The 26,006-nt window shown below is 42.2% G+C and overlaps 3 protein-coding genes across 12 annotated transcripts; 1 reads left to right on the top strand and 2 right to left on the bottom strand.

The window, feature by feature from the left end:
• Positions 1-192: 192 nt before the first annotated feature.
• cdk13 (cyclin dependent kinase 13) lies at positions 193-10,144 on the bottom strand. 2 transcript variants are annotated; one of them, XM_030079539.1, is made up of 14 exons: positions 7,996-10,144; positions 6,749-7,321; positions 6,481-6,633; positions 6,217-6,356; positions 5,922-6,092; positions 5,251-5,440; positions 4,904-4,960; positions 4,622-4,723; positions 4,430-4,507; positions 3,271-3,387; positions 3,024-3,155; positions 2,698-2,894; positions 2,049-2,546; positions 193-1,680 (listed from the first exon to the last, which is right to left on the bottom strand). In XM_030079539.1, the coding sequence occupies exons 1-14, from the start codon at positions 9,147-9,149 to the stop codon at positions 1,019-1,021; spliced, it is 4,224 nt and encodes a 1,407-aa protein (XP_029935399.1). In that variant the 5' UTR covers positions 9,150-10,144; the 3' UTR covers positions 193-1,018. The 2 variants fall into 2 exon arrangements, with proteins under 2 accessions (XP_029935399.1, XP_029935398.1); XM_030079538.1 differs by having other exon boundaries at positions 193-1,716; positions 7,996-10,143.
• A 2,361-nt stretch (positions 10,145-12,505) lies between these two features.
• Positions 12,506-19,184, bottom strand: ralaa (v-ral simian leukemia viral oncogene homolog Aa (ras related)). Its single transcript, XM_030079550.1, has 5 exons — positions 18,943-19,184; positions 16,703-16,956; positions 16,270-16,478; positions 15,124-15,298; positions 12,506-15,002 (listed from the first exon to the last, which is right to left on the bottom strand). Exons 2-5 carry the CDS (start codon positions 16,814-16,816, stop codon positions 14,880-14,882), a joined length of 621 nt encoding a protein of 206 aa, XP_029935410.1. The 5' UTR covers positions 16,817-16,956; positions 18,943-19,184; the 3' UTR covers positions 12,506-14,879.
• On the top strand, positions 18,564-25,488 carry med1l (mediator complex subunit 1-like). 9 transcript variants are annotated; one of them, XM_030079544.1, is made up of 17 exons: positions 18,564-18,616; positions 19,719-19,810; positions 21,170-21,245; positions 21,389-21,443; positions 21,602-21,728; positions 21,813-21,841; positions 22,001-22,072; positions 22,157-22,231; positions 22,313-22,389; positions 22,504-22,566; positions 22,999-23,128; positions 23,279-23,403; positions 23,748-23,869; positions 24,016-24,214; positions 24,428-24,517; positions 24,641-24,737; positions 24,998-25,488. In XM_030079544.1, exons 1-17 carry the CDS (start codon positions 18,589-18,591, stop codon positions 25,353-25,355), a joined length of 1,815 nt encoding a protein of 604 aa, XP_029935404.1. In that variant the 5' UTR covers positions 18,564-18,588; the 3' UTR covers positions 25,356-25,488. The 9 variants fall into 9 exon arrangements, with proteins under 9 accessions (XP_029935404.1, XP_029935407.1, XP_029935402.1 ...); XM_030079547.1 differs by having other exon boundaries at positions 18,574-18,616; positions 19,767-19,810; XM_030079542.1 differs by lacking the exon at positions 18,564-18,616 and adding an exon at positions 19,165-19,297 and having other exon boundaries at positions 23,017-23,128.
• Positions 25,489-26,006: the final 518 nt, after the last annotated feature.

Below are 26,006 nucleotides of genomic sequence, written 5' to 3' on the forward strand. Positions count from 1 at the left end.
GTGCAGAAATTATATTAATTTCTTGCAGCATCAGGTGCGATTGGGTGATGGTGTGTGACACGATACTGCCATCTAGTGGTGTGATGCATGATGTGATTACACTAATGACTGGCGATGCATCATGTTTGACATATGTGCAACAGTGACAGAAATTTCACCACGCAGTGATGAAAGAAAGATACTTCCACAATACATTGTTGGCATTTCTTTAATAAACATTTGCTAAAGGGGTGGGGTGGGACAAAATCATTTTAGTACAAAAAAGACACTGTTTGTCTCCTTTTTGAAGTTGGGTTATACGTTTCGGTTTTGCTTATGATTTTACAATGGCTATTGGCAAAAAGGCGTGTGGAATTTAAAGTGAAAACAGCCTTTCTCCATCAAGTCATTCAGTAGCTATCAGTTTTACTGCAGTCATCCAAGTGCTACCAGTCTTTCTGGGATCAACAGTCCTTTTCAGACACCTCATCCTGTTACCCAAAGCCATTAACCCAATCAACTGAGCCATCATTGTTTCAACATAGTCTTGACCAAAAAGAGTAAAACTACATTACTGGTCATATTCCTAATTGTGCATATAAAGCACATCATTCATTTCCTTTCATAGCTAAAATAGTTTCCGCCTACTTGAGTCAGTAGTGCAAAACATTAATACTAGTCTGCCCTGGAGCAATTACAGAAAGGCAAAGGTAGGGATTTAAAATTTACCTGGCCTGATAAATGTACACTCAAAAAAGGTAAAAGTTTAATTTAAAAGACAGCAGAATAGATTACAAAAAAATATGAAAATGGTATGAGCAAGAAAAGCTCCTCCGTTGTTATTTTGCTGTCCTTCTACAACGTACTCCACATTCCAGATAGAGGAGGAATACAATGCCTTACACAGATTTAAGTTATTACAAATTGAGTGTGCATCTCCAGATCCCTCTGGTCTGGCCTGAGAGGCTTCGGGCTCAATATTTTGAGTCCTCTAGTCTATGTCCATTGTCATAAACTGCCAATTCCTATCCAAAGTCTATCAGAAGGGCAGGCCTCGCCCTCTGATTGCTGTTGTTGAGTTCACATGCGGGACAAAGCCAAGGGGAAGTGGTGGAGCCCCCGCCTGGGAAGGGGAACCCCAAGATTGGCCTGGTGCAGGGATGGGTGGGGGAGGGGGTACACCATCCTTTCTACCCATAGTGTGGTTGTACAGATGGATAGCAGTGGGATTAGGCTGTCCCTCCACAGGTAAGGGGCTGTGATTGTACTCAAATCGGTGGTCCTTGTCCCCAGTGAACACCATGCTGCTGGGTCCTGCAGATCCTGTGCCTGGAGGGTACGGGTCCTGGTGAGCTGGCAGCGCCCCTGCAGCTGAGGAGGCACTGGTGGCCTGGGCAGCCCCGCCGAACACCTCTCTCAGGGTGTGAGGCGGGAGGCCCCCACCTAACATGTGACCCATGTAGCTCTCCCCAAACCCTGCAGGAGTAAAGGGTGGAGGAGGCGGATGACTGTAGTCTCCCCCATATCCTGGCCCTTCTGGAGTCGGGAGCGGTGGGTAATCTGGCTCTGGGGGTCTCCCTCCGTCACTTCCAACTGTAGATGCAATAGGAGGCGCATGGCCCGTCTTGGGCTCAGGCGGTGGCTGTCGGTAGTCCAAGTCTGCATGTGGAGGAGGCTCTGGAGGCTCGGGGGGTCTCTGGTCTGGAGGGAGGATGGACACACCACCTACCTCAGACACTGGAAGACACAGCACAAATGCTTATGTTTACTGCCAATATTTTAAAATCAGAATCAGATTCTGATTTACCCAATTTTCCCTCAGAGCTCAATAAAGTATTTCTGATTCTGAACTTGCCACTATGTACAGTGCTAAGAATTAAGCAAACTTTTTATTAAATCAAACTAACAACTGAATAAATAATGTGCTTGGGCAGTTTTGAAGACAAAACTGCATAGGACTGCACATATCACAATATTCAGTCTTAGGACAGTGGCCTGAGAAAGGCATTCAAATTTTAAATTAAAAATGCACCCCATGGGGGGGTTTGTATACCCTAAACAGGGGTTACCTGGAGAGACTGGGCTGGGCTCTGGGGGCTGTTTGACCTCTGTTCCCCCAGATGATCCTGCTGCAGGGTTTATACTCTCTGTCCCGTCTCCACCGTCACAAGGTTCCTGCCTCTGAGCCTGCTGAGCCTGAAGGAGCTGAGCCAGCAGGACGGTCATGGCTGTCTGGGTGGCGGCTGCAGCCTCTCCTTCTGGAACACCTGATGGTGCGGACAGAGGTGGTGAAGGAGGCTTGGGCATAGGGGGTGTGCGGGGCACCCCTGCTGGAGCAGAGGGCTGTGGAGGCTTTGTGGGTGTGGGCTGAGGAGGAGGCTCAGCGGGTCTTTCTGGGTCAGTGGGAGCGAGGACTTTGCAGAGCTGCTGCAGTGTCTCCTGGTTGACCTTTGAGCTCATAGCCTGAACAAACTGGGCTGTGTTGCCTGCACTCTTGGGCTGGCCAAGGAAGTTAAGGAGGACAGCCAGTTGCTCCTGGGTCAACTGTGAGTTGGGAGCCTTTGGATCTGCAAGAGGACACAGTAAATTTATACTACAATGCAGTGTCATGTTACAAGGTATTTTGTGTAGCACTGGCATTAACATCTGAAACATGTTTGAATCAAAGTCTTACCAACGAAGATGTGTGACAGACAGAATGACTAGATATATTCTCACCCAGCAGCGCAGAAGCAGACACATTCTGGGCTTTGATGCCTCCAGGAGCGGGGAAGCCCTGAGGAGTGTTACTACGGCTGTCATCAAGGCCCAGCTCTTTACGGGGGGCCTTAGGGGCTGCCAGCTCCTCTGGCATCTGTTTCTGCCGCCGACGTTTCTTACTCCACAGCTCATGACAGTCTTGCCACAGTGGAAGACTGGAGAGCGCAAGAGGTGAAAAAGGTTGTCATAAATATAGTGAGAAAATGCTTGGCATCTTGTAACACTGATATAACACATTCAAGCAGAAGCTTAAAAAGGTGATACAATATTAAACCAAAACATACTCTGGTGGTGGCATCTTGTCTGGGTCCACATCCTTGAGGAACTCACTGCCAAGTGCCTGTTCAGCTGTGCAGCGCTTGCTGGGATCCAGGTTTAGCATATGGTCAAACAGGTCCAAGGCTGATGGAGGGATACTGTGCAATGGCAGAGGCACAAAATCATAGTAAAATGACTGCAGGAAAGAGTCCAGTCCTTGATACAATAAATGAGTTCAGCTGTTACTATAAAACAGTGTGCACATTAACTTACAAAGCAAACTCTTCCCGTAATCGTCTCCGGTACTGTTTCTTTGGTTTCATGGTGTTAAAGAAGGGAAGCTTGATCACATCTGGCCAGACAGCAGGACAGGGGCTGCCGCAGATTCGACTATACGAGAGAAAACATAATTTGTTTAGGAAGAGTAGAGCAATGCACTCTGCTTTGTTAAAATGACAACAGTACATCAAACATGACAATGTTTTTCCAACAATGTTCTAATAAATATGTTAAATTTGTTAAGGGTGTTTTACAATGAGAACATGTATTTAAAAAATTATATTTTCACTCTCGTCTACCATGCAGCAAATTAAGTTTTCCAAAAAAAATCTTTCATACAGTGGGGAGATGACCCAGCCAGATGCTTTGAAGAACTGTGAGGGAGGACTGTGGATTTCAGGGTTCCCAAATTTATCATTTCAGAACTTCTCCATAACTTCACACAAAAATTTTGTGACAATAGTACTACAGACAAATGTAAAGATTTAGTTTTATTTTCAAGTTTCTGGACAAAAAAAACATATTATTTCAAATGTCATGACTTTTCCAAATCTTTAATATTTTATATACATCTCCAAAACATTTCTCTGGGAAACACTGGGAGTCAGAATATGGCACATCTGCCAGATTGCTCCAGAGACAACTGTGTCAAAATTGTGCTGTATGGAAAAATATTATGTTGTTAACTCAGTCTATTGTTAAGGCACACTAAACAGTTTTGCCTGCTGTGCTTGTGTTTGCATTTATTACGCCATTTTGCTGATGACATCTTTCAGGAGATCAGGGATATCTGCTGGTTAAGACTTTTAAGAAACATGTATACTCTGCCCTCTCAACCAGCTGCAGACATGCAAATATTAAGAACTAATTCTTGCATTTAATCCATGCGTTGCTTTCTGTAGGAAGACCACATCCTGACTCAAAATGAAACACCTTTAGGAAACATAAAAGACCGATCTCTCTCAAGAAGTTCTGGATAGGACTGTTTTGGTCCACAACGGTGTATAATTTCTGTGTTCTCCTATGCACAAATTAACTGTTTAAAAAGGAAAATGGGTCAACGATTTAAAAAAAGCTCTATATGCACTAGGAATAAAGTGTATGATTATTTAACACTATGGAATTTTTAACTGATTTACAAGCCTCGTCTTACCTGATGAGCTCTAACTGGGCAAGCTCTTGGTTAGCTTGAAAGATAGGTTTCTTTGTGAAAAGCTCTCCAAGAATGCATCTAGGATGTACAAAACAAGATGAAATTCATGATTATCCCACCCAAAAATCACCACCCACACACAAAGGATCAAATATGAAAGTGAATCTGTGTTATTTTCATTCTTGTCCTTACCCGCAGCTCCACACATCAATAGCTGGTGTATACCTCTCTTCTCCCAAGAGCAGCTCCGGAGGCCGGTACCACAGTGTGATCACCTTATTGGTGTATGGTCGACTAGAAATGAGAGCACATCAGACGGGAAATTTTATCCATCAGTTCCTAAATATATACACCAGGCTGCAAATAATCATGGACATGAACCTTGGATAAGGCAGACAGCTTAACAGGTGTCGTTCATCAAATGCCAAGCACAGTGGTCAAATCTATCAGGCACATAGCCTATAGAAAGCTCACCTCTCTTCAGAGTTATATAGCCGAGCCAGGCCAAAGTCTGCAAGCTTTATTTGACCCCTGTTTAGCACAAAAAACAAACAAACAAAAAAAAACATTCTTAATCGAATCTGGTGGGGGAAGGGGGTGGGAGAATTTAAGTTCAAATTCATTTATGTAGATAGCTTTAAAGGACTTGGCAAAGAATGAAACTAATCAATAATAAATCACAGAACAGAAGGATGAAACACAAAAACAAGGAAGCAAAACAAAAAAGCTCAATACACACAATTTCTGTGTCAATTATACAATGAGAAAGCACTGAGAGATTATGTTGCTTTTGTTTGAGGATGGCTTTCCTGCCGACTCACTTATTGTTGAGCAGGATGTTGGAGCACTTGATGTCTCTGTGCAGAAAGTTTTTCTTGTGGCAGTAGTCGAGGCCCTCCAGCAGCTGTCTCATGAAAGACTTGATGTGGCTCTCGTTGAAGTGAACCAGGCCGGACTCTAGCAAACCCATCAGGTCGTGGTCCATGTATTCAAATACAAGATAGAAAGCACCTAGAGAGGATATAATAAAGATTTACTTCTCAAAAAAAAACAAAAAAAACAAAACAAAAAAAAAACATATTCAAATCGAACAAATGTGGTTATTTCTCAGGAAAGTTGATGTTCTGAATCATCTCTCATAGCCCCCACCCCAGATGCCTGAGATTCTTTAAGTCAAAGAGTCATGTGCCTGTTTAATTTTTGTTTAATGTTTAAAAAGTTTTAAGAGCTTCATGTAGCCTGACCGGAAAACAATATTCTGACAAATGCATTGTGTCAGCAAATAAAACTCGCCTTCAACCAAAGTCATTTATGAAGTTATCTCACTGAATATCAAAGATTTTAAATGCTCAAAATGAAAATGTTCACTATGACTGCTTTGATTATTAGCATGGTCTATCATCACACTTTTTATTTTTTTTAAGTATTGTATGGCGTGATAACATAAGCATCATAGCCGCTATGTGCTTTACTCATTAAGGGAAAAACATACCTTTGTCATTCTTGAAGTCCAGAGCATCCTCCTTGTCTGTAACAATCTCCTTCATGTTTATGATGCTCTTGTGGTTGAGTTGTCGCAAAATCTTGATCTCTCTGATGGCTGTGATTGGGAAGCCCTCCTTTTCATTGTCCAATCGAACCTTCTTCAAAGCCACCATTTCAGCTATGTTATACAAGAAGGAACTCAAGGTCAAGACGATCATGTGACAGCCTAATCCATAACAATTTGTCATGCACACTCAAGGACGGTGATATTTACCACCAGTAACATTTTTTAAAAAACTCACCAGTGTCTTTGTCTTTAGCCTTGTACACCTGGCCATATGTGCCCTCGCCTGTGATTCCTATGATTTCAAACTTGTCCACACAGCGTTTGCCCCAATCTATTTCAGTTTCCTTAATCTCACCAAACCGTGGGCCACAGATTCTGGGGATTATGAATGAAACAAAACACCAGATCAAAGGAAGCACAGTAACTAAACAACACACAGCAGCTGAGTGTAAGATCAGCACAATAATGTGGTATGATACCAAATGCATCCGAGACATACTTAGGCCTGCGGCGAAGTGTCTTTTTCTCCTCAGGTGGGCTGTGCGGGGAGGATGTGCCACCTGGAAGCTCAGGGGGGAGAGGCAAGTCGGTCAGAAGCTGACGGGCCTTGCGCTCTGGCTTTTTCTTCCCTGAGAGCAAGCTGTCCTTCAAACTGATAGCAGAGGAAAACATGCAGAAATAAAGTGAGACCATCACTGAAAATCAAGTATTAAGGATGACATGTGTATAAAAATTCTAATTCACATTATCCAAACCTTAACCCATACCTTTCTCCTTTATCTATGTGCTCAAGAACAGTTTGGGCCAACGGTAGAGATGATAGTGTTGAGATGACGGGGCCAGTTACACGCTCCTTGTCTTTGCTCTGTCCAGGAGCTGGTGCTTTCCTCTTGTCCCGATGCACAGAGTCATCCTTCCCTTTTCCATCTCGTTCTCTGTCCCTGTTCGGCTGGTGCTCGGCGGGCCGTTTGGAGGGCCGCTCAGTGGGGGACTGAGGCTGGCTGGATGTGGGAGTCCTGGGACCTTTCTCAGGTTGTGGTGGAGAGGGAGGGCGGCCCTTCCTGGATGTATGATTAGACTTGGGACTGGGCTGGTGCGCAGATGAGGGACCCTTGGTGGGAGTAGAGGTGTTGCTGGAGCTCTTGGCCCTGGCTGCTGCTTCTGCAGCTTTAGCCTTCTTCTGCTTGCTGAGTTCAGCAGCCAGGCTGGTTTTGAAGGTGATGGTGCTAGGTGAAAGGCTAGAGGGGCGGCTGCGGGAGCGAGAGTGGCGGTGACGGCTGCGAGAACGTGAATGTCTTGAGGATGAGTATGGACTTCTGCTACGTGACCTGGCGGATCGCCTAGAGAGGACAAACAAGCACCTTTTTGGATGTTGTTTCTATATCACATCACAAAAGTCAGTGTCACTGTCATTTACTTGCATGTGTATAAAATTGCTATTAATAGATGTTTGTTTAAATTGGTGGAGTGAATACTGAATACAGCCAGTGAAGACTATAGTGTCCTGAACTATGAACATAAAGAAAAAAACATTATTCAAGCAAGGCAAATATTTCACCCCTCCCTATCAAATTGTGTAATACACCACATGCAAGATTAAGGCCTTAAGTCTGAAACTTATGGAAAGCCATGGCTGTGCCAGTTATATCGGTGCAAGGCCTCATTCACACAAATATTATTTTACTGTAAGTTAATAAAAGTCATTTGCACCAAGTTAAATGGTGCAAATGACATTTATTGCTGCAGCTGCAGAAAATTAATGCTAAACCAGGCAACATTTCAAAAGTCATAAATGTTTTGAATTTTATTTTAAGAGCAAAGTTTGTGTTTAAGAACCTTAAATAAATGAGACACACCAGTGTCGGGTAAGACTAAACAAACATCAGCTGTCATCTTTGCTGTCTGGTGTGTTTTCTTTATTACAGCATATAATGGAACTACAACTCAGATGTAGGGGAGCCAGCAACTGAAACACACAAACATTGAATTTAGGAGATTTATGTTAAGAGCTCACCTGACATCAGGACTTGGGCTCAGTGACTTTCTGTATGGACTTCGTGATCTCCTGCGGTTTCCATATGGACTTGAACCAAACTCCCCCTGTTCATATGGACTATGTCGGCCATAACTTGGAGACCTGCGCCAGCTCACTGGACTCACTGGGGACCGCTTCCGTTTGTTGCTTGAGTATGAACTGGGTGATTTTGAAACGCTGTATGCCCCATACAGCTCTGAATCCCGACCATAATACGTTGAACTTGGAGACAGTCTTTTGCTCCCATAAGTTGGGCTTCGTCTAGATATCAGCTGGTTATAGCCGCCCGGAGACTGGTAGCCATATGTATATGATGTCCCATAGGGACTTTCTGCTTTGAAACCAGGACTCCTCCTGTATGCCCTGAGGTCTTCACGGTCATCTCTGTAAGACTGTGGAGCATCTCTGTATGCAGATGGGGGTTCTTTGTCAGATCTCTCAGATCTTGTTTTACTTCTGTGCCTTTTGGAATCCCTTTTCTCCACAGACAGTGGGGGCTGAGTTGCAGATGTCCTTTTGCCATTTTTGTCACTGCCCCTTGTAGTGTCCCGGTTGTTTTTAGAGCCACTTATGCTACCTCCACTTCGAGCTTTGGAGGAGTCTCTCTCGCGGCTCTGACGGTCCTTTTTTCTTGGTTCCTTCTCTTGTCTGCCCTTCTCCGATGGTCCTCTGGTTTGCTCGTCCTTTGAGGCGTGCACTACATCCCGATCTCTCGGGTGACCTCTGTCAGGGGATGCTGGTCCATTGTAGTTAACCAAGTCAACATCGCTGAGTCGGTCCACTGAGAGCCTATCAGCATGTGGGTCAAGTTTAGGAGAGGGGCTCCCAGAAAAACGCTCCGACTGGGAGCTCACGTCATCATACTCCACTAAAGTCCGAAGTTCGCCCTCTCTTTCCAAAGTGCCTTTTCGTTCACTATCTTGCTCTTCTGGTGTACCGGCATGCCATGAGTCTCTCTCCCTGGCCTGTCTGCGTTTCTTTCTCCTGGAAGCCGATGACCGCCTCTTCTCACGGTGTCTCTCTCTCTGAACAGCTCCGCTTCCAGGTTTACTGCGCCTGTCCTGTCTATTAGCATTTCTCTGTGCAGAGGGGCTCCTTCCCCGACCCTCACGAAGCACCTCCGAATTAGGCATTTATTTCTAAAATATCAAATTTAGCCACGTTCGGGAATATTCTTTATGCTATAGATCTCCGCTTAAGCTATGGCCCTCGGTGCAACGTGAAACAAAACATTTGGCTAGCCGAATAGCGAGCTAGTTAGCTAACGTAACAGCAATTTCACAATTACACAGCCAGCCCTGCTAGCCAGCTAACGTTAAATTACGAGCATAAGGTTAGCATTCCAGACCCAGCTCGCTGGAGGCTTGTCACTGACCAGCTCGGAGTGTTATTCCAGATGATAATCCATCACATTTGTCCATAGCAACGTCCACGCTCGTACAAAACCCACTATTAAGTGTTTACTCACGGAGCCAGCCGACAATCAACCATTGTGTTCCCGGGCTGAACATCTCCCAGATTTGCTAGCTAGTGCTAGTCAAATTAGCCTGGCTAGCCACCAGTAGCTAACTGTGCCCAGCTAGACAGTCGCATTCCTTTTCATGCCCAAAGCTCAGGCCCAGAGACCCTCCAAATTTAAAGATCAGCTTCCCCACAAAGGCTGCACTTCAAGTAAGCATTTAAATCCATTCGCCGGATAAAGTTAAAGTCGGGTGGAAAAACTATCCCTCCTTCCCACAAACTTCTTCACTCCTTCCATCACACCCCAATGTGCAACAAGGAAGTGACTAGCACGCGAGTTGACTAGATAGCCGCTAGCGAGTTAACCAGCTAGCGGCTAGCGGGTTTAGCCAGCTAGCCTCGTCTTTCTCCTTGCGTGGAGTTCAAGTCAACTCCGGCAAGATGCGGTACAACAATGCCATTCAAAAACACATCTGCTCCTCCGCGTCCCGGCGACTCCGCGCTCCTCTTAGCAACCGCATTGTCGAGACGAGCGGCGCGTGCCTTTTGGGATTGAATGGCCCGGTACACACTTGGATTTGCGGGGAAATATTTCAACTTTGTTCGAAAAGTAGCTAGCGTTACAGCTCGCCTGGGCCCTGAGAGCTTTCAAACCGTAGGCCTTGTGCGTCGGTGTTAACCAATGATACCCGTATGCGTAATCCAGCTCAGCGGTTACGTCACCTCCAGAGGAACCCCCTGCCTTCAGATTACAAATACTCCGTGTACTCGGAAACTGGACGTACCGACCTGTCACCGCATTGTTTTGGAAAATTCCTCATACGCACCAAAGGAAAATATGATAACAGCAACTGTACAGCTACAAGGATGTTCCAGTGTGCTTATGCATTTCTTTTTATTTATTTATTTATTTATTATTGAAAACAAATTGTAAAATGAGTTGCGTGGTATTTTTAAACCTGTAGATACACACTTTAGATTGTTTCATAGTTTCATACTGTTAATTTCACTTTTTTTTTTTTTTTGTAAACAAACTTCTCATTTTCAGTCGCGAAAGATTTGTTATAATGCAAAGTTACTACAGAATCATGCATTTTGCCGAATATATATTGTATTCATTAGAGTCCCAATTAATCCTTGGTGTTAATCCGGCAGAGGCTGAAACCTAATGATAAATCTTAATTGTCTTTATCATTGATAGCAGTAAGAGCATCCATCCGGAGACACTGCCAAAGCCATGGCCTGTCGCTCACTGTTAGGCACATAGCAAGCATAGGGCTCCACATGTGAGTGCATCGGCTGTGTAAACACTGAGTTGTTGTCTTAGCACATCTGCATCACGCAGATCTGTGGAGAACCCAATAGGAAAAACTGAAAAGGCGAGAGAGCATTGCTTTCATTAACACAAGAGAAACTGGGCGATAGTCTCACACACTGCTTATGGTGTAAAACTGTTTTCATAATTGTAGCGCCCCCGTCTGGTCAATAGCGGTCACATAGCAATGCAAAATCAGTGCTGTCACCAGCAGTTTTATGAAGCAGTTTTGTGTTTCTAGAAAGTACAGCGTCATTAAAAAGTAAGGGGGAACAGCATACACAAAGGACAAAACAGCTGTGTTTCAACTCTATGAGCTGCACCCCCTTGATGTAAATGCATTCAGCTTATTAAGTTACAGTTGTTATGATACAGTGCTGATTCCTCAAGGAGAAAATCCTCCCTCGGGATGGTCAGAGGTCAGGTTCAGCTGTGGAATGACACCAGAAAGCTAGCACAAATTCAGCGCCTTGCTCAGGAGCACTTCAGCAGAGCAGCGTGCTGTCACAGGGGTTTGAACCTGCTGGGTTTCCCTTTCCCTTCACCAACACACTGTTCAATAATTTAAGTGAAGATCATTCTTGAGTCATGACACAACTCGCCAAATAAGGATTGTTTGAATAGGTTTGGAAAATGTTATTAGTAATATCCACTTTATTTGCCATTTCCAAATAGCTCACAAAAATGAATTGAAATGTTCCATTTCTTGCAGTCACAAACAGATAGGCTACATTAGTGGTTATGTTTAAAATAAGTAAACATGAAGGAAACAAATGTAATTGATGGCATACATACAACCATCCAGTCAAACACAGATATACAGTTTTATTCTGAGGGTATTTATATAAAAGGCAAAACAAGTTATTTATATACTCAAAAAAATAACAGTGTGCTCATAGCTCTCACACAAATGTCACAAATTGTTGCAGACAACTGTTTAAATATCACCTCTTTAATCCTGCTGCAAACATTTGGGCCATCAAGTCCATTAACCAATACATTAGGGAAAAAAAGAACCCTATTAAAAAAGAAGAGTACAATAACAATTATGAATAATGAGTTTGTTTGACTTTAAACAAAGCATTAGAACAAGAAGTCAACTCAGTTAAGCCGGTGTTAAATTAAGCAAGCACCATAGTGGTCACCATAAGTATAGCTTCCGCAATCCTCAAAAATAGAGAGCCACAGCACTTAATTTAATATCATTACACTATAGGCAACATACGCTATATACCAGAATCAAATCTGAATTTGCATTACAAGACTGTGGTTCTCACACTTTTACCTCATTTGGTGTACAGTCTCTTTAACTTTCAGGGGGGTTTAAATCACGGCACGGTGTCCTGTGTATTAGCCCTTAGAGTATATTGAACCAAACGACTTGCTTAACATGTCTGAAGTTGCACATTCTGATATAAACTCGGCACAGGTTATGGGTTCATGACGCTGTGTGTTCCAGTCTGGCTTGTAAGCCGCAATAAATCATCTCTTTTTTCACTCTCTCACCTTTTAACTTGCTCTCTCTCTCTCTCTCGACTGTGTGCTATTTATTAAAGCAGAAATACCATAAAACATTCTTGAATTCCTCTCATTTTGTGGTGCAGTGGAGTACAATAACACAAACAGTTGAATTACTCTTCAAAAAGGGGACATAATCAAAGCCAGGAATGCTTGACTGTTAAATCAATGCAACAGTTTAGAGTTTTTTTTTTTTTTTTTTTTTTTGAGTATATTCAAACATGGCTCATTAACAGTCTTTGAGCAATGTTAGGTTTTCCAAACTGCGGCCAAATCTCTAACCGGCATTCAAGTTTTAAGTCCTTTCTACACTCATAAGGATGCCAAAACACAGCCAAAGACTATATAAAAATATTCTATATACACTGACGATATCTTGAGCTGTGCCACGTTTTGTACTGGCTTCCCCTCTGCAGTTATTTTTGCATAGTCTACAGTGTTCAGGATCCTTTTGGTTGCAGAAATCATTCAGCAGAAGCTGTGGACTGTTTCCCCTGGCAGCACACACCACATTTAGTCTAGAGTGTAGTGAACAGGTATGAACTTAAAAAAAAATCTTTAACCAGATCAGAGTACAAAGAGGCAGCTCTTTAGCCCTCAATGGGAAGATTTTCTGTGATCAACTTTAAAAACTATTCAAAAGATGAAATCAACTCTTTGATAAGGTTTCCATGGTGGGGAAAAAGTGGCTAAGAGACAAAAAGGGAAGCGATGAGAATGGAGGGACAGACTTAGCAGTAGGTTTTGGTCTATATAATTAAGCTGTAATCATATAGCATTCTCATTTTACCAATTTTCTATGTTGCTTTAATCTCCGCTTTACTGAAGAACAAAAAAAAAAACAAAAACAAAAAAAAAACAAAAACAAAAAACATAACCCAACCATAAGAGCAACATTAAATAAACCAATCAGATATTCCAAAAAGTTGTATTGTTACAGCATTATTACACAGGGCAACTTTGCACAAAGTATAACAAAGATAAACAAAGCAAGATGACCTCTGTAGTTTGCGTATCACTGAAAACTGAAGAGTACAGACAACTGGGATGGGTAGGGGGAGATCATTCACATTCACAATGGACAGAGGCAACAGCGATGTACTGTACAAGAATAAGTAAACCCCTCATATCCTTGCATTCATCCCCAGGCTGTGTTCAGAATCAAACCCTTCCGCGTCCACCCGCCTCCCTCTGACCACCGCCATCGTCCGTCTGGCAACAAAGAAAAGTTTTACACAGACACAGCCCTGGGTTGCATCAAGTACACTAAAAAGATGCACGGCGGTGCATACTCTTTATGGCGAGTTGTCATTCGCTTAATTATGGTGGCTAAAGTGGGCACTTGTTTGCACTAGATAGCATTTTTTCTTTGGTGATGAAGCACAACCATGTCAGACAGGTACCACTTTGCTTTGATAAGAGCCTGCATCTGTTTTCGCTCAAGAAGTCCACCCATGACTTTATTCCCACTTTAATCCCAATTTTAACAAATAAATAAATAAATAAAAGAGGGAATACAAGGTTAGTGTTTTAAGGGAGGAAAAAAAAAATCCTTCAATGACTGCAATCAATGTATTTGATAAACTCCAAGATGTGTTAAAGACAGCAGATGTCAAGGATTTAGTGTTACGGAATCACCTTTTATCAGAGCACCAGGGATTCCTCCATCAATAAAAAGGCAATGAAAATCTTTTACTGAGTGAGGTAAAACTTTTGAAATGAAATGTTAGAGTGAAGTATTTTCAAGTGTTGTATGATCCCTCACAGATTTAAGGGTAATGATCGATGCAGTTTGTGCAATTGAAATAGGAAGGGGAAAAAAAGAGGAAATATTAGTGCGCTTATTTTACACTAGTTGGTGTCCTAGATTTAGAAAGAAAGACAAATGAAGAACACTTTGAACTCACAAATTAAAGTGTGTGTTTAAAATCCGTAACACAATTAAGGTGTAAAAACGACAAATAGGAATGGCATCAAATTTCAGCTCTGGCTTAAATGATAGACGATGGTCTATGTTTCAATTTAAAAACGCTTTAAGATTCATCAGTGCAATGTGCGCTTTCTTGGTGGCACTCAAAGGAAGTCTGTGTTGACACCACACTGCTGAGTCTAACATTACATATAACGTACAATTACTACCAAAGAAGGTAGACTAGAATATGGATTTGGGGCCCTCCAAGATCAGCTCCTGTTTCTGTTCAACCTCTGCACAGTTGTCTGAAGATATCATACACATCAAACTCTACAATGACAGGTTTTTTTAAACAGCTTGGGGTTTAGCCTCATTTCAAGCTTAGGCCTAAATTAAAAACACCATCCATTTATTACACTCTGTAACGCGGTCAGAGTAAGAGAGAGAGAAAGTACATTAATTATTTGGAGTGTCAGCACATAAAAAGTTAAATTGAGCTATAAATGGTGTATGAAGTGCCACCTTACTACTCCTGACACATGGTCAGATGTCCTGGCAACCAGCACAGAAAGTCATGGTCAGGTATGGGCACAAAATAAATGCAAAAGTCTGAGAAATGTATATGTACATAAGCAGTTATCCTGCTCTCTTTTGCCACTATAAAATACAGCATCTCTCTCTAATTCTCTTGGCCAAACTTTTACTTTTCTTCTTTCCATTTTTTTCTTTGCTGTCCTCCATTTTCCTTGCCCGGATCTCTCTCATCAGGTCAAAGAACACCTGCAAGAAAAATTGCATTCAATTTTGACAAATAGCTCCATATTTCCTTGTGCATCAAATACCTGCCAAGTAAATTCAGTTTTAGTCAAGTCAGCTCTCGTCTTTAGTCGATCACACTAACCTTGTCAACATTGGCACGGGTTTTGGCTGAAGTCTCCACGTAGCACACACCCCACTGCTCAGCGCGTGCCTTTGCCTCGTCCGCGCTGACCTGCCGCCGGTCCTCCAAATCTGACTTGTTACCAACCAGGAGGAAGGGCACATTCTCATCTTCCTTCACTCGCAGGATCTGCTCCCTGCAAAACAGGAAACAGCATTTACCCATGAACTATGCAGATTGTGTTTGCACAAGTGGATTAACACTACTATGTCAGTCAAATGCTGCTTTACTTGTCCGCGGTTAAACTGTGGAAATACACTTGCCTTTTCTTGACAGTCCAGTTCTAGAGAGGATATTAAAAAAATATATATATTTTTCCATTCCCTATTATGATATAGTCCAAGCGCATGGACACTTCCACTCCATCCTCTGAGTCGACAGCAGAGCTCTATGACTGACGATTTGACTTGTCAACTGTCAGGGGGCAGCCCCATGTCAAACTGAGACATGGGAAAGACCACAGGGTGGTTTTGTTATATGATATTGACGTCATCAATTTTTGAATATATATTTGCTGACAAACTAGGTGGTGTTGGCATCCTGAGACTGACATTTGGATAGCAAGTATTCCCCCCCCCAACCAAAATTGTTTTTTTGTTTTTTTTTTTAAAATTCACTATTAACTAACTACTGCTGATAAATTAACTTTTTCACAGTGCAAATGCTTATCAGATCACCCCTGTAACTTGTGCTACATACATAACCATTACAACTTGTGCTACATACAAATCAAGAACATGCACATGAGGTCAATGTAAACTGCTTAAATGCTAAGCTGGCTAATGCCAATGGTATTCACATTGTTTTCCCTGTTGCGGCTTAAAACTTATTCACAGCACATAAACAAACAAAAGGCATCCATCCATGCAAAATCGAAAGTCATTAAGCAAAGCAGTCAGCACCAGGACCTAGTTTGAGGTGGTAATTCTGTACAACAGTAAGTTCTCCCATTATTCTGGCAAGGCAATGGATACAGAGGCTCTGAACCACCTTCGGTAGTCTATAGCTGTTGATGCACTTTAGAAGGAGAAGAATAGGCCATAACAAATGGCATAGAACTGTAGTGAATGGGAAGGACATTCATGAAACCCTTTTGTGCTTTTGTACCTGAAGTCTACTGTTGCTGCAAATGATTCGAGCTCTGTGATGGAGAATACACAGAGGAACCCCTCGCCGCTGCGGAAGTAGTTATCCCGGATGGCTGCATAGTCTTCTTGCCCGGCTGTGTCAAGGATATCAATCTGTACCTCCTCTCCATCCAGCACCACTTTCTTCCTGTAACTGTCTGCTTTGGTGGGCTCGTAGTCTTCAACAAACTGCGGAGGTGAAACATGAGACCAGGTAGTCACCGACACAAACTATGTGAATAACTTTTGTCAACTTGGATATACATTATGCCAATGAGAAAATTCAGCACTCCTCAAAGTGTTCCCAAAAAAAAAAAAAAAAAAAAAAAAAAAAGAAGAAGAGATTTTTTAATTGATTTCTATGCCACTTGATGAAATCACACTCAAACACAAACAGAAATCGTTCTGCTCACCTCATCATACATGAATTGGAGAGTGAGGGCTGACTTTCCCACTCCCCCACTGCCCACCATGATCACTTTGTGAAGGGCTAGAGAGTTCTGTCCTTTTGGCTTTGCAGCTGCCATGGCTCAATGCACCCAAGTGTTCCAAGTGCGGGAGAGATAAATTTCAAGGTGGGATTGGAAGAGGAAGGGAGAATTGCGAAGTTAAGACAGTGAAATTAGACCAGAGATCCCAGCTGCAGTGAGGGGCAGAATTATTATTCCTGGGGGAGGAAAAAAAAAGAAAAGAATTACAAGATGGGTATTATTATTCCCTTGGCTCTAGATTCCATCTGTGCAATTATGCTGCATGGCTATCATTATGGCTCATTGTCATACACCGCAATAAATAAATAGACACTGCCATCAGACAGAAGATGTAGGCTAGTGCAATGGATGGTTTTCTGTAACTGACCTACATTATTGCAAATACACTGTGATAATGACCATTGGTATTAGACTGATGCATGGGAACTGCTATTTAATCAGCTTTTTCATTATTTTCCCTCCCTGAAGCTTTGAATGCACCTGCAAAAACCTTCCATATTGAACCAAATGAAGAACATCACTGGGGTTTATACTGTTCTCATAGACTCTCTTTACTTTTTGTAATGTGTCATTTAAAGCAATTCATGAGAATAACTCATAATGCTGGAAATGTCCTACTTATGACATCTTTTACAATGATCAAGCGATGACACATGTATGAGCATATTTCAGTATATCATGACACACAGTAGCTCAATCAGCTCAGCCAAGGGGGAACCTGGGAAGTACATTTTTGCAGAGGAAATAAAAGTTTCACCAAGCCACTGTTGCTTCTAGACAACATCTGCCAGCGCTTTCCCAAGTGTGCTGATATTGAAATAATTGACAAGCACTGTGCAACAGTGGCTCAGTTCAACATATTGGGCTATTAATTCCTTAAGTATGTAAGGTTCCTCTTTAATGCTTTTGCTTATCACAGGCATAGCACACCGGCTAATAGGGATGAAGCTGATGGGAATGTAGCCAGTATGCCATTATACAAATTAACAGTATGCAATGCAAGTCATTATTACAATTTAGAGCCAAGGATACTGTCCTTTGACCTTTATCCATTTACCCTTCATATTCATAGAATAAGCAACTCTAGGAAAAAGGAATTCTTTATAGGAAACACTGCTTTGATGCCAACTTCTTTTCTAATATCTTCAGTCAGGTATTACTGTGCAATCGATTTGTATAGTGAGTGGAGCATTATCCTTACAATAAAACATCCGGAAAAGGCTATGTGAATACCACCTTCACTATATTATATTAGTCAGGCTTTGCTATGATTACGTGAATTAAAAAAAAAAAAAAAAAAAAAAAAAAAAAAAAAAAAAAAAAAGCAGCTGCATTCATCTGGAAGTCACTTGTTTTCCAATGTTAATGAAAGATTGTCTGTACAACTCCGAGGAGACAATCTATGCAACCTTAATAACCAATTCCCAAGGAAAGTTATTAATGCTATCAAGGTACTCAGCTACATTAGTCACGAGAGAAGGCGAGACAAATAGCCAGGACGGGAGACATTACAGTCCTGCCCACAAAATTAGGTGTAACGTTGTGTTACCGGTTTCATCCATCAGTTAAGCCGAAAAATTGGCTAATACTTAATACACAGGCACTGGAAGAGCACAATAAGCTGATCTGGCTAACGTTGGCTGGCTCAAGTGATTAACGCTACTATTTCCATCTTATTATTAAAACAAAGCGCACAATAAACACGCTGATTACAAGACAGACGTGCACGCACTGATATCCGTGTTAACTTATTAGCTAGCTAGCTCTTAAGCAGGTGACATGACAGCTGTGTTGACCACAGTGGCGTGATGGCTAACAAGCTAACCTATCCAGCTAGTAAGTCAATTAACCTTAAACTAAACTCCCGGCGAAGATACTGCCTCGGACTGCTTGTAAAACAACACGACAGCTCTGCAAAACTGACAACCGGCTACAGATATTTCGTTGATCGTGTCAAGCTGAGCACCTGGGCAGCCTCTCTTAACATATGCTATCTGCTAGCCAGCTAGCTAAAACGGCTAAATGGGCTAACGACAAGCAGCAGCTAATCAGAACTAAATGATGCAATGTAAAAAGACACAAAAACACTGCCAGCGGTAACCACAGCAACGACAGCATTCGTGTAAACAACACAAACCGGAGTGGAAGTGAATAAAGCTCACCTTGGCACAGCGTTTGGCGAAGACTAAATTATTGTGGCAAAATGAGAAGACTTTAGCTGGCTACTTGTTAGCTCATGGCTAGCTCGCTAGCTAAGTCCAGTGAGTGCTCGCAGCTCTGAGGCAGACTGCATGTCCTGTGGGCTTGGCTCCGGCTGACTCGACAACGCCCGCCCGCCTGGGAGAGACACACAAATATGTTTACAACATGGCAGTTTTCTCTGCCAATTATGACTTTAAGAATTAATCACCAACATGATTCCGGGGTTAATAATGTTTTTAATGAGTTTTGGTTATGATAATTGGATTATGGTTGAACATGTGCTCCAGATTAAAGCTAATTGCTTGAACATGCCAGGTAATTGATTAATTGGCAATGCCGCAAACAAGTTAAATGTTGGCACGTTTGTCAAGGAGTTCGTCAAGTGCTGTACGAAATTAAAATGGCATTTCAAAGGCCAGGTATTGTTGGTCTAAGTGTTGAGACCTTATATGTAAACTCAACACAAACTTCACTGAATCTGGACTAGAAACATTTTGATTAAGAAATGCACTCGTGCAAATAAACTTAGTCAAATTAGGCTGTCCTTAAGCACTTTGAACCAACTGAGGTCCAGTAAGAGTTAACATTCATGAGTCATGAAAATGAATTCATTTTGGCTATTTAGTCAATTTTGTGTCATGTTGCCTAAAATAAACCTGACTCACTTGCAGGCTGTGGATACTGATTAGTTTCAGTGTGGCAGATTACTGAACGATTCTCCTGTTGTGTGCATTAGTGATGACAGCCAAGTCCTTAATCGCTGACCTGCACTTGAAATTTGCAGAGAAGACTTGGAGCGACACCTTTCAGCTTGTCCGTAGATGCATGGTAAGACCTTCTGTAAACATGGACCATTTCTGAAAAAGTTACATGGCTTTGCAACAGATGTGATTCCACTAGAGAAACTAATCCTTCACATATATTGATCTCTCCTACCTCAGATTCACCCAATTGCTTCATTTTGTCCCACACAGTAACATGTTAACCGCTCTTTGACCATTCAGGTTGTGCAAATTATGAAAACCTCACAAAATTCCCAACTGAAATGAGGATTATTTGAGTGTAATTATAATTAGCGTAGAATATGACCCTCATTTGTTCTACATGAAGTCATGATAATTGCATGAATAATAGTTGTTTGAAGGGCTCCTTACTGAATGGGTTCTCTGCTGTGGCGATGTGCTTTGAATGAGGAAACTGGTGTGGTGATGCATTAAGAATGAGATCACCATTGCTATCCTGGAACACTTTGTCTTTGTCCAAAAAGCACTCAATGCTTTGACCATCACCAAGCCTTTACTTTAGTTCATTTCTCATCAACCACTGGGCCTGTGATGGGTAATTAAAAGAAAATCAAACTGGTCGACTGTCTCCCCTTATTTTGCTCATGCTGGCCTCTTACCTCACTTGTTTCCATTGTTGGACACTGAGTCCTGTTCAGAAAGACATTGCATTCAGTTGGTTTCAATTGCTTTTGGTTTTGCAGTATTTAAACGCAGAGTATCCTATTCTTTTGAAGCTGTTCCATCAGTGGATGTCCTCCACTAACATTTGGATCTAGGCTTCAGGGAACCCATGACCAGCAATGTCTCATACAGTCCTATTTGTTTAACATTCAAGACACAGACAGCAAGTATGAAGCTGGAAAAGTGTGTGACACTTGGTATGGCTGTACTAAGCTGTCCATTTCCTGTCAGGGCTTTCTGAGGCTCTGCAGTTCGGAGAGGATGGCTTCATTTTGATTTGTCATGGGTGGAGCGGCTTAATAAGAAGCTTGGCAGAGGGTAGTCGCTAGGATCTGGTGGAGAGACGAGCTTACTAAATAGTCTAGTGATGTGTGGTCCAAGGAGATAAGGCATCTGGGTCAGGTCATACAGTTGTTTGTCAGCAGGCCTTTTGTTGCACGGGATTCTCAAGAAATGGCTGAAAAGGCTGCACTCTCTGCTTTTTCTGATCGTCATTGCAATGCGCAAAATAATTTCAAGTGAAACAGGTGCATAAAGATTGCATTCTCTTTGGTTTGATCCACAGTGGTAAACATCAACATTTCGACATCTGCTGTTGCTATGGTGTCATTTCAATAATGACAGCTTGTGCGTTGCAGTGAGAGGGGCCAGTCATACACAAGGCTGCCATTGCTACACAACCAGCTCATTGTTGCTCTTGTTTTTTTTTTTTTTTTTGTAGGACAAATCAAGAGATGACTCCAAGCCTCGTGAGACACTGGTTCGTTGCATGGAACGGCTCCACGAAGCTCTGCATGGTAAACAAGCATATATAGTGATGATTCTATTTTGTGCCGACAACAAAAAGGTTAAAGCATTGATACACTCACTGTTATCAGCATTGCACTTTATGAAATTTCATTATATATTGCCTCTGGATAAGCCAGACTCTTTGTTTCAGTGTCCTCGGTGAATGGCATGAGGTCTCGTCTGGAACTGATAGCTAAACAAAACGGGTAAAGAGCTGAGCTATTACTCCGTTTCCTTTTTGCCATCATCTCTTTTAATTAACCTACAGAAAATAAGCTACAAGGTCTTTATTTTTAAGTACATACAGACTACTGATTCATATGTCTGCAGTGATAACACCGACCTGTTCCGCTTTTCTCGCTAGCATGGGCTTTCACTTTACCGAGGCCACGTGCTACTTGACAGCCGACCTGTTCTACCTGGAGGTGGTGCTGTTGCAGGGGGGAGGGGTGGAGGATGTCAAGGTGGCCCCACATGGAGAAGTCCCCATGGTAAGAGGACTAGTCTATTTTCTAAAAATCCATTCACCACCACCCTTTTACTCCGTTTGCTGACAAAATGCATTTGCTTTGCAGTCGAGTGAGTCCCTTCTTCAGCTGCTGAGGTAAGAGATGCTGTGATGGCAAATTTCTGTTTTGACTTTTTACCTCATAGAGCAGCCAACAGCGCTGTTTTTAATCCCTGGAGACTATAGAGATTAATTGACAGTGCTGTGCAAATGATTTTTGTGTTGATTAAAACCACTTTTTGGTCTTTAACACAGATTGAAAGACTTTGTGGCGTTCTCAGTGAAGTTGGCTGACCTCTCTGCCTTTTACAACTTCCCTGGAGAGAAGTGCTGCCTTTTGAACTTTATTAGCCTTCAATAATTTGGATCTCTTGTCATCATGTAGCTAATTCTGTCTTTTCTTTCCCCCAGTGAAACCAAAATAAAACTGTTTACATGTCTGCAGAACCTCGGGCAAGATTTGCAGAAAATATCACATTTGTCAAGGTAAGTGACAAGGAGTCAGTAGGCCTAAAAATGTACTTACATGGATTTGACTTCACACACAGTCTCACCCCTATCCCTCAGTGCACTAAAGGAGTGTGACTGCCAAGAGGACATGATTCTCAACGGCAGGATCGGGCGTCTAATAGCCAGAAAAGAAGGTACACACCAAGAAGCAAAAAGATCAGAATGCAAACAAATGTCTTCACTTGGTTTAATGATAGTCTGACAATGTTTTTTTTTTATTTTGTTTTTTTTTAAACTTCTCACTTCAGGTTTCCCGCTGACTGTACAGTTCTACATCAGTCCCACTGAAGTTCTGGAAACCTCAGATTCAAGTAAGCCAAATCTCTTAAGCAGCAACAGACAATCATATTTAATAATCCAATTATCAGTTTCACAGATGCAGACAAAGCCTAATATAGATCTCTTAAGTGTTTGAATGCAGACAACGCACTCAGGCGTTTGAGGACTTTGATTGCGCTTGAAAACACATTCGTGGCACGCCACCAGAGTTATTATGTTTATGAGAATCAGGTGCATTTCCATATGCAAGTGAAGTCTTGGAGCGAGGAAGGGAAATCACGTGCTGCAGAGGCCTGAGAGCATGCAGGTTTTAATTACCGTAGGTTACTCTGTTGATTAGCACACATTCAACCAGAGAGTTGGAACTAATCATGACTGCCTATTCCTGGTGTGTGAAGCTGGCCTTTAAACATGTATTTATTTATTTATTTATTTATTTATTTATTTATTTATTTTCCATTGAGATGCACTTGTAATTAAAGAGATTTCAGATGTGGAGCCAGTTGTCCAGACAGCCCAGGTGATTGTGGGTCTCAGTGATGCGACACACCAGCTTCAGATGGCCTCTTTGATGCCACAACTTGATCCCCAAGGGTAACAATCTCTGCCTGCCGGTGCATAATGTGTTCTTGCTTAATCTGTCAGTCGGCAGGATACTATATTAATTACAGATCCCCCAAGGAATTTGATTGTCAGTGCCAAAGAGCTGTATTTTGGTGTTGATATAATTATGTCTTGTGGCAGTCATCCCGTGTTTACTCCTTTGAGTGAGGTGCTGCATGAGACTCTGCCTGCCTGCTTCCTGCTCAGACTACAGCCGGCCCTGCCGACGCTCTCCTCTTTTGTAAACAAGCTAAGCCAGGTTACAGGTCTGGTCACCGTGCACAATAAATATTTCCACTGTATTAACAATGGATGTGCATGCTTCTCTATTTTTTTTCCTCACACAGGATGAAGGGGTTTTGTATTTACACACATGGGGTGCTGCATAACACAGCCATAGTGTTGTAGGTGTGGATAATGGCAACTCAAGAGAAGCATTACAATGAAGAAATTGCGTGTCACTGAAGGATGAGAGAATGTTTATTTTAATGAATTGATTTACTTTTAGTTTGTATATTTCACTACCCAGGTTTCCTGAGATTTAAATGTGCAGTCATTTAAGAGTGTAACTCATATCACATATGTGTCTTTTGTTGCCTTTTGTTCACAGATGTAACTATACCAGATGCTGACCTGCAGTGGGCAGCCTTTCCCAAGCTTCTGATGAGAAGTTCACTGAACACAAAGAGTCCTGGGGAAACTTTTGATGAGCAGGATACCATTTTTATGGTGGTACACACGTGTCTTACATTGTTCTTTTTGACTTGATCAGCATGCTCATGAGGAAGATGCTCACGCAAAACGCATTAATTCAGGCAAACTCAGGCAAGCCTGCAAAGAAAATAAGGGATAACAGGGCTGAATTTTTCTGTCTTCAGCCTCTTCCTGGTGAAATGATGCACAGTTATGTGTTCCCTGGAGCTGCATGGGAGGCGCCTGCCCTAAAAGGGACTGTGGTGAAGAGCATTCCCTTCACCCACCCTGCCCACGTCCCCGCCCTGTTGGAGCTGCTTCGTCATCAGTGCACAATCAACACCTTATTAAGTAGCTGTGCCACCTCCCAATGGGCAAGTCCAGGTAAAAACTTGCAATACAGGCTGAATTTTTACATTTTAGAATAAACATTAATATAGAAAGGTCATCCTAGTATGTAAAGTTTATTGTTTTGAAATGACATAATATTCTTTATGAGCTACTAGTTCTGGAATCTGTATTGATGAATCCTGTCGTGAGGTGCAGTCAAGATATTTATGGTATGTATATGACATCTTTATAACTCCTTGGCTTCAGTTCCTTCCCTGCACTTCGAAGTCCTTCCAGAGTCTGACACCAGCTTCTCTGTGACCTTCCTTCGACCTGACATCGACTCCCTTGCTGTTTGTGAGCATTTGCTTGAGAAACTATTTTATGTTATTTATTTGTTCATTTATTTATTTATTTATTTATTTTGGTTAACACGTGACAAAGTCCCCTGTTGAATTAATAGTGCTTTCCTGTCTGCAGTGCTAGTGGATGTTCCTGGCTCTCATCAGGTTACATGCAGCCTGTTTGGAATTGACGATCCCTCCATGGATGAATACATTTCCAGTGTGATGAAGAGGTATAGCTTCGTAACTCATATCTTCCTCACCTGGCTCGCCATTAGACAGTTTAATAGTGCACACAAAGCACAACATAAATAAAAGCTGTAGTGTTCAGGGAATCTGTGACCCTTTTATCTGGACATCCTGAACACTCTTTGCAGCATGTTCCTACTGAGTGTGAGAGCTCTCTTTTAACTTTGCATTCGAGTTTCAGCCTCGTCTTACATCTGTTTTTCCACAAATTCACAAATAATGTTGGAATATTTTTGTGACTCAGGTCTCTGTCACTTCCCGTCACCATGAGGGCTTTATATGGCAAGCTGAGGGAGATTTCCTCTCCTCTTCCTCCTGTGTGCCCAGCCACTACAGAGGCTGGAGACGACCGGCCAGCTCCCTCTCCTGTCCTCGTGTCCTCCAACAGCGAAAGCGCCACTGTTGCAGAGTCCAGCTGTGGTCCTGCGGCTCCCTCGACTCCAGTTTCACAGAGTGTACCAGGGCCAGAGGACAGCTCCACAGTGCCTGCTCCAGCCTGCTTTGTCATGTCTGTGGCCACATCTGAGCTTCTTCCTGAAATAAAAACAAGTCCCCCTGTCAAACCTTATCCATTTACCACTGTGGGTGTGTTTTCACATTGAATTACCAATAACTGCCCTCATCCAGAGCTGATCTAAAGTTCATAAGTGCATTACATGTGATATCTTTAAGCAGTTAAGCCTTGAAGTTGTTGATTTAGTATTTTTAGAACTGATTAAATATATTGACCAAGCAGCTGTTGTGTTCATGCATCCAATCAGTGTGTTTTGCCATGTAAATCATGTAGTATGCCTTATCTTACAGTTGTTGTGGCTCAAGAGTTTGAGTTTTTCATTAATTATCTGACTCACTGGTTCCATTTTAGATTTGTTTGAACTTGGGTTGCCTGGTTGTAACAACTTCATTTTAACCTGCATCCTGCCATGTTTAATTAAATGTCTGTCTTACATTAGATCATTTTGTCAGCAAGACATGCTGCACAGCTGCAGCATAGTGAGTTTAGCAAACTATTTGTTAATTCACTTGTGCTCACATCCATCAATAGAAGTCTTAAATGTAGAACATTTTCTCGGTATGCATTCCAGTGCGGCAGAGATGGCTGGCTGTAAATGGGTTTGAGGCTTGGCATTTGACCTCTCCGAGACAGCCAAGAGCCCAGTTGATTGGTACCATGTGAGCCAATCAAACTTTGTTAAAACACAACATGCATTTTAACGCTTCCCAAGAGAATGAAATAGAAGTCATCTTGGTCA

Source organism: Myripristis murdjan, chromosome 20 (assembly GCF_902150065.1).
Source record: "Myripristis murdjan chromosome 20, fMyrMur1.1, whole genome shotgun sequence".
NCBI lineage: Eukaryota > Metazoa > Chordata > Actinopteri > Holocentriformes > Holocentridae > Myripristis > Myripristis murdjan.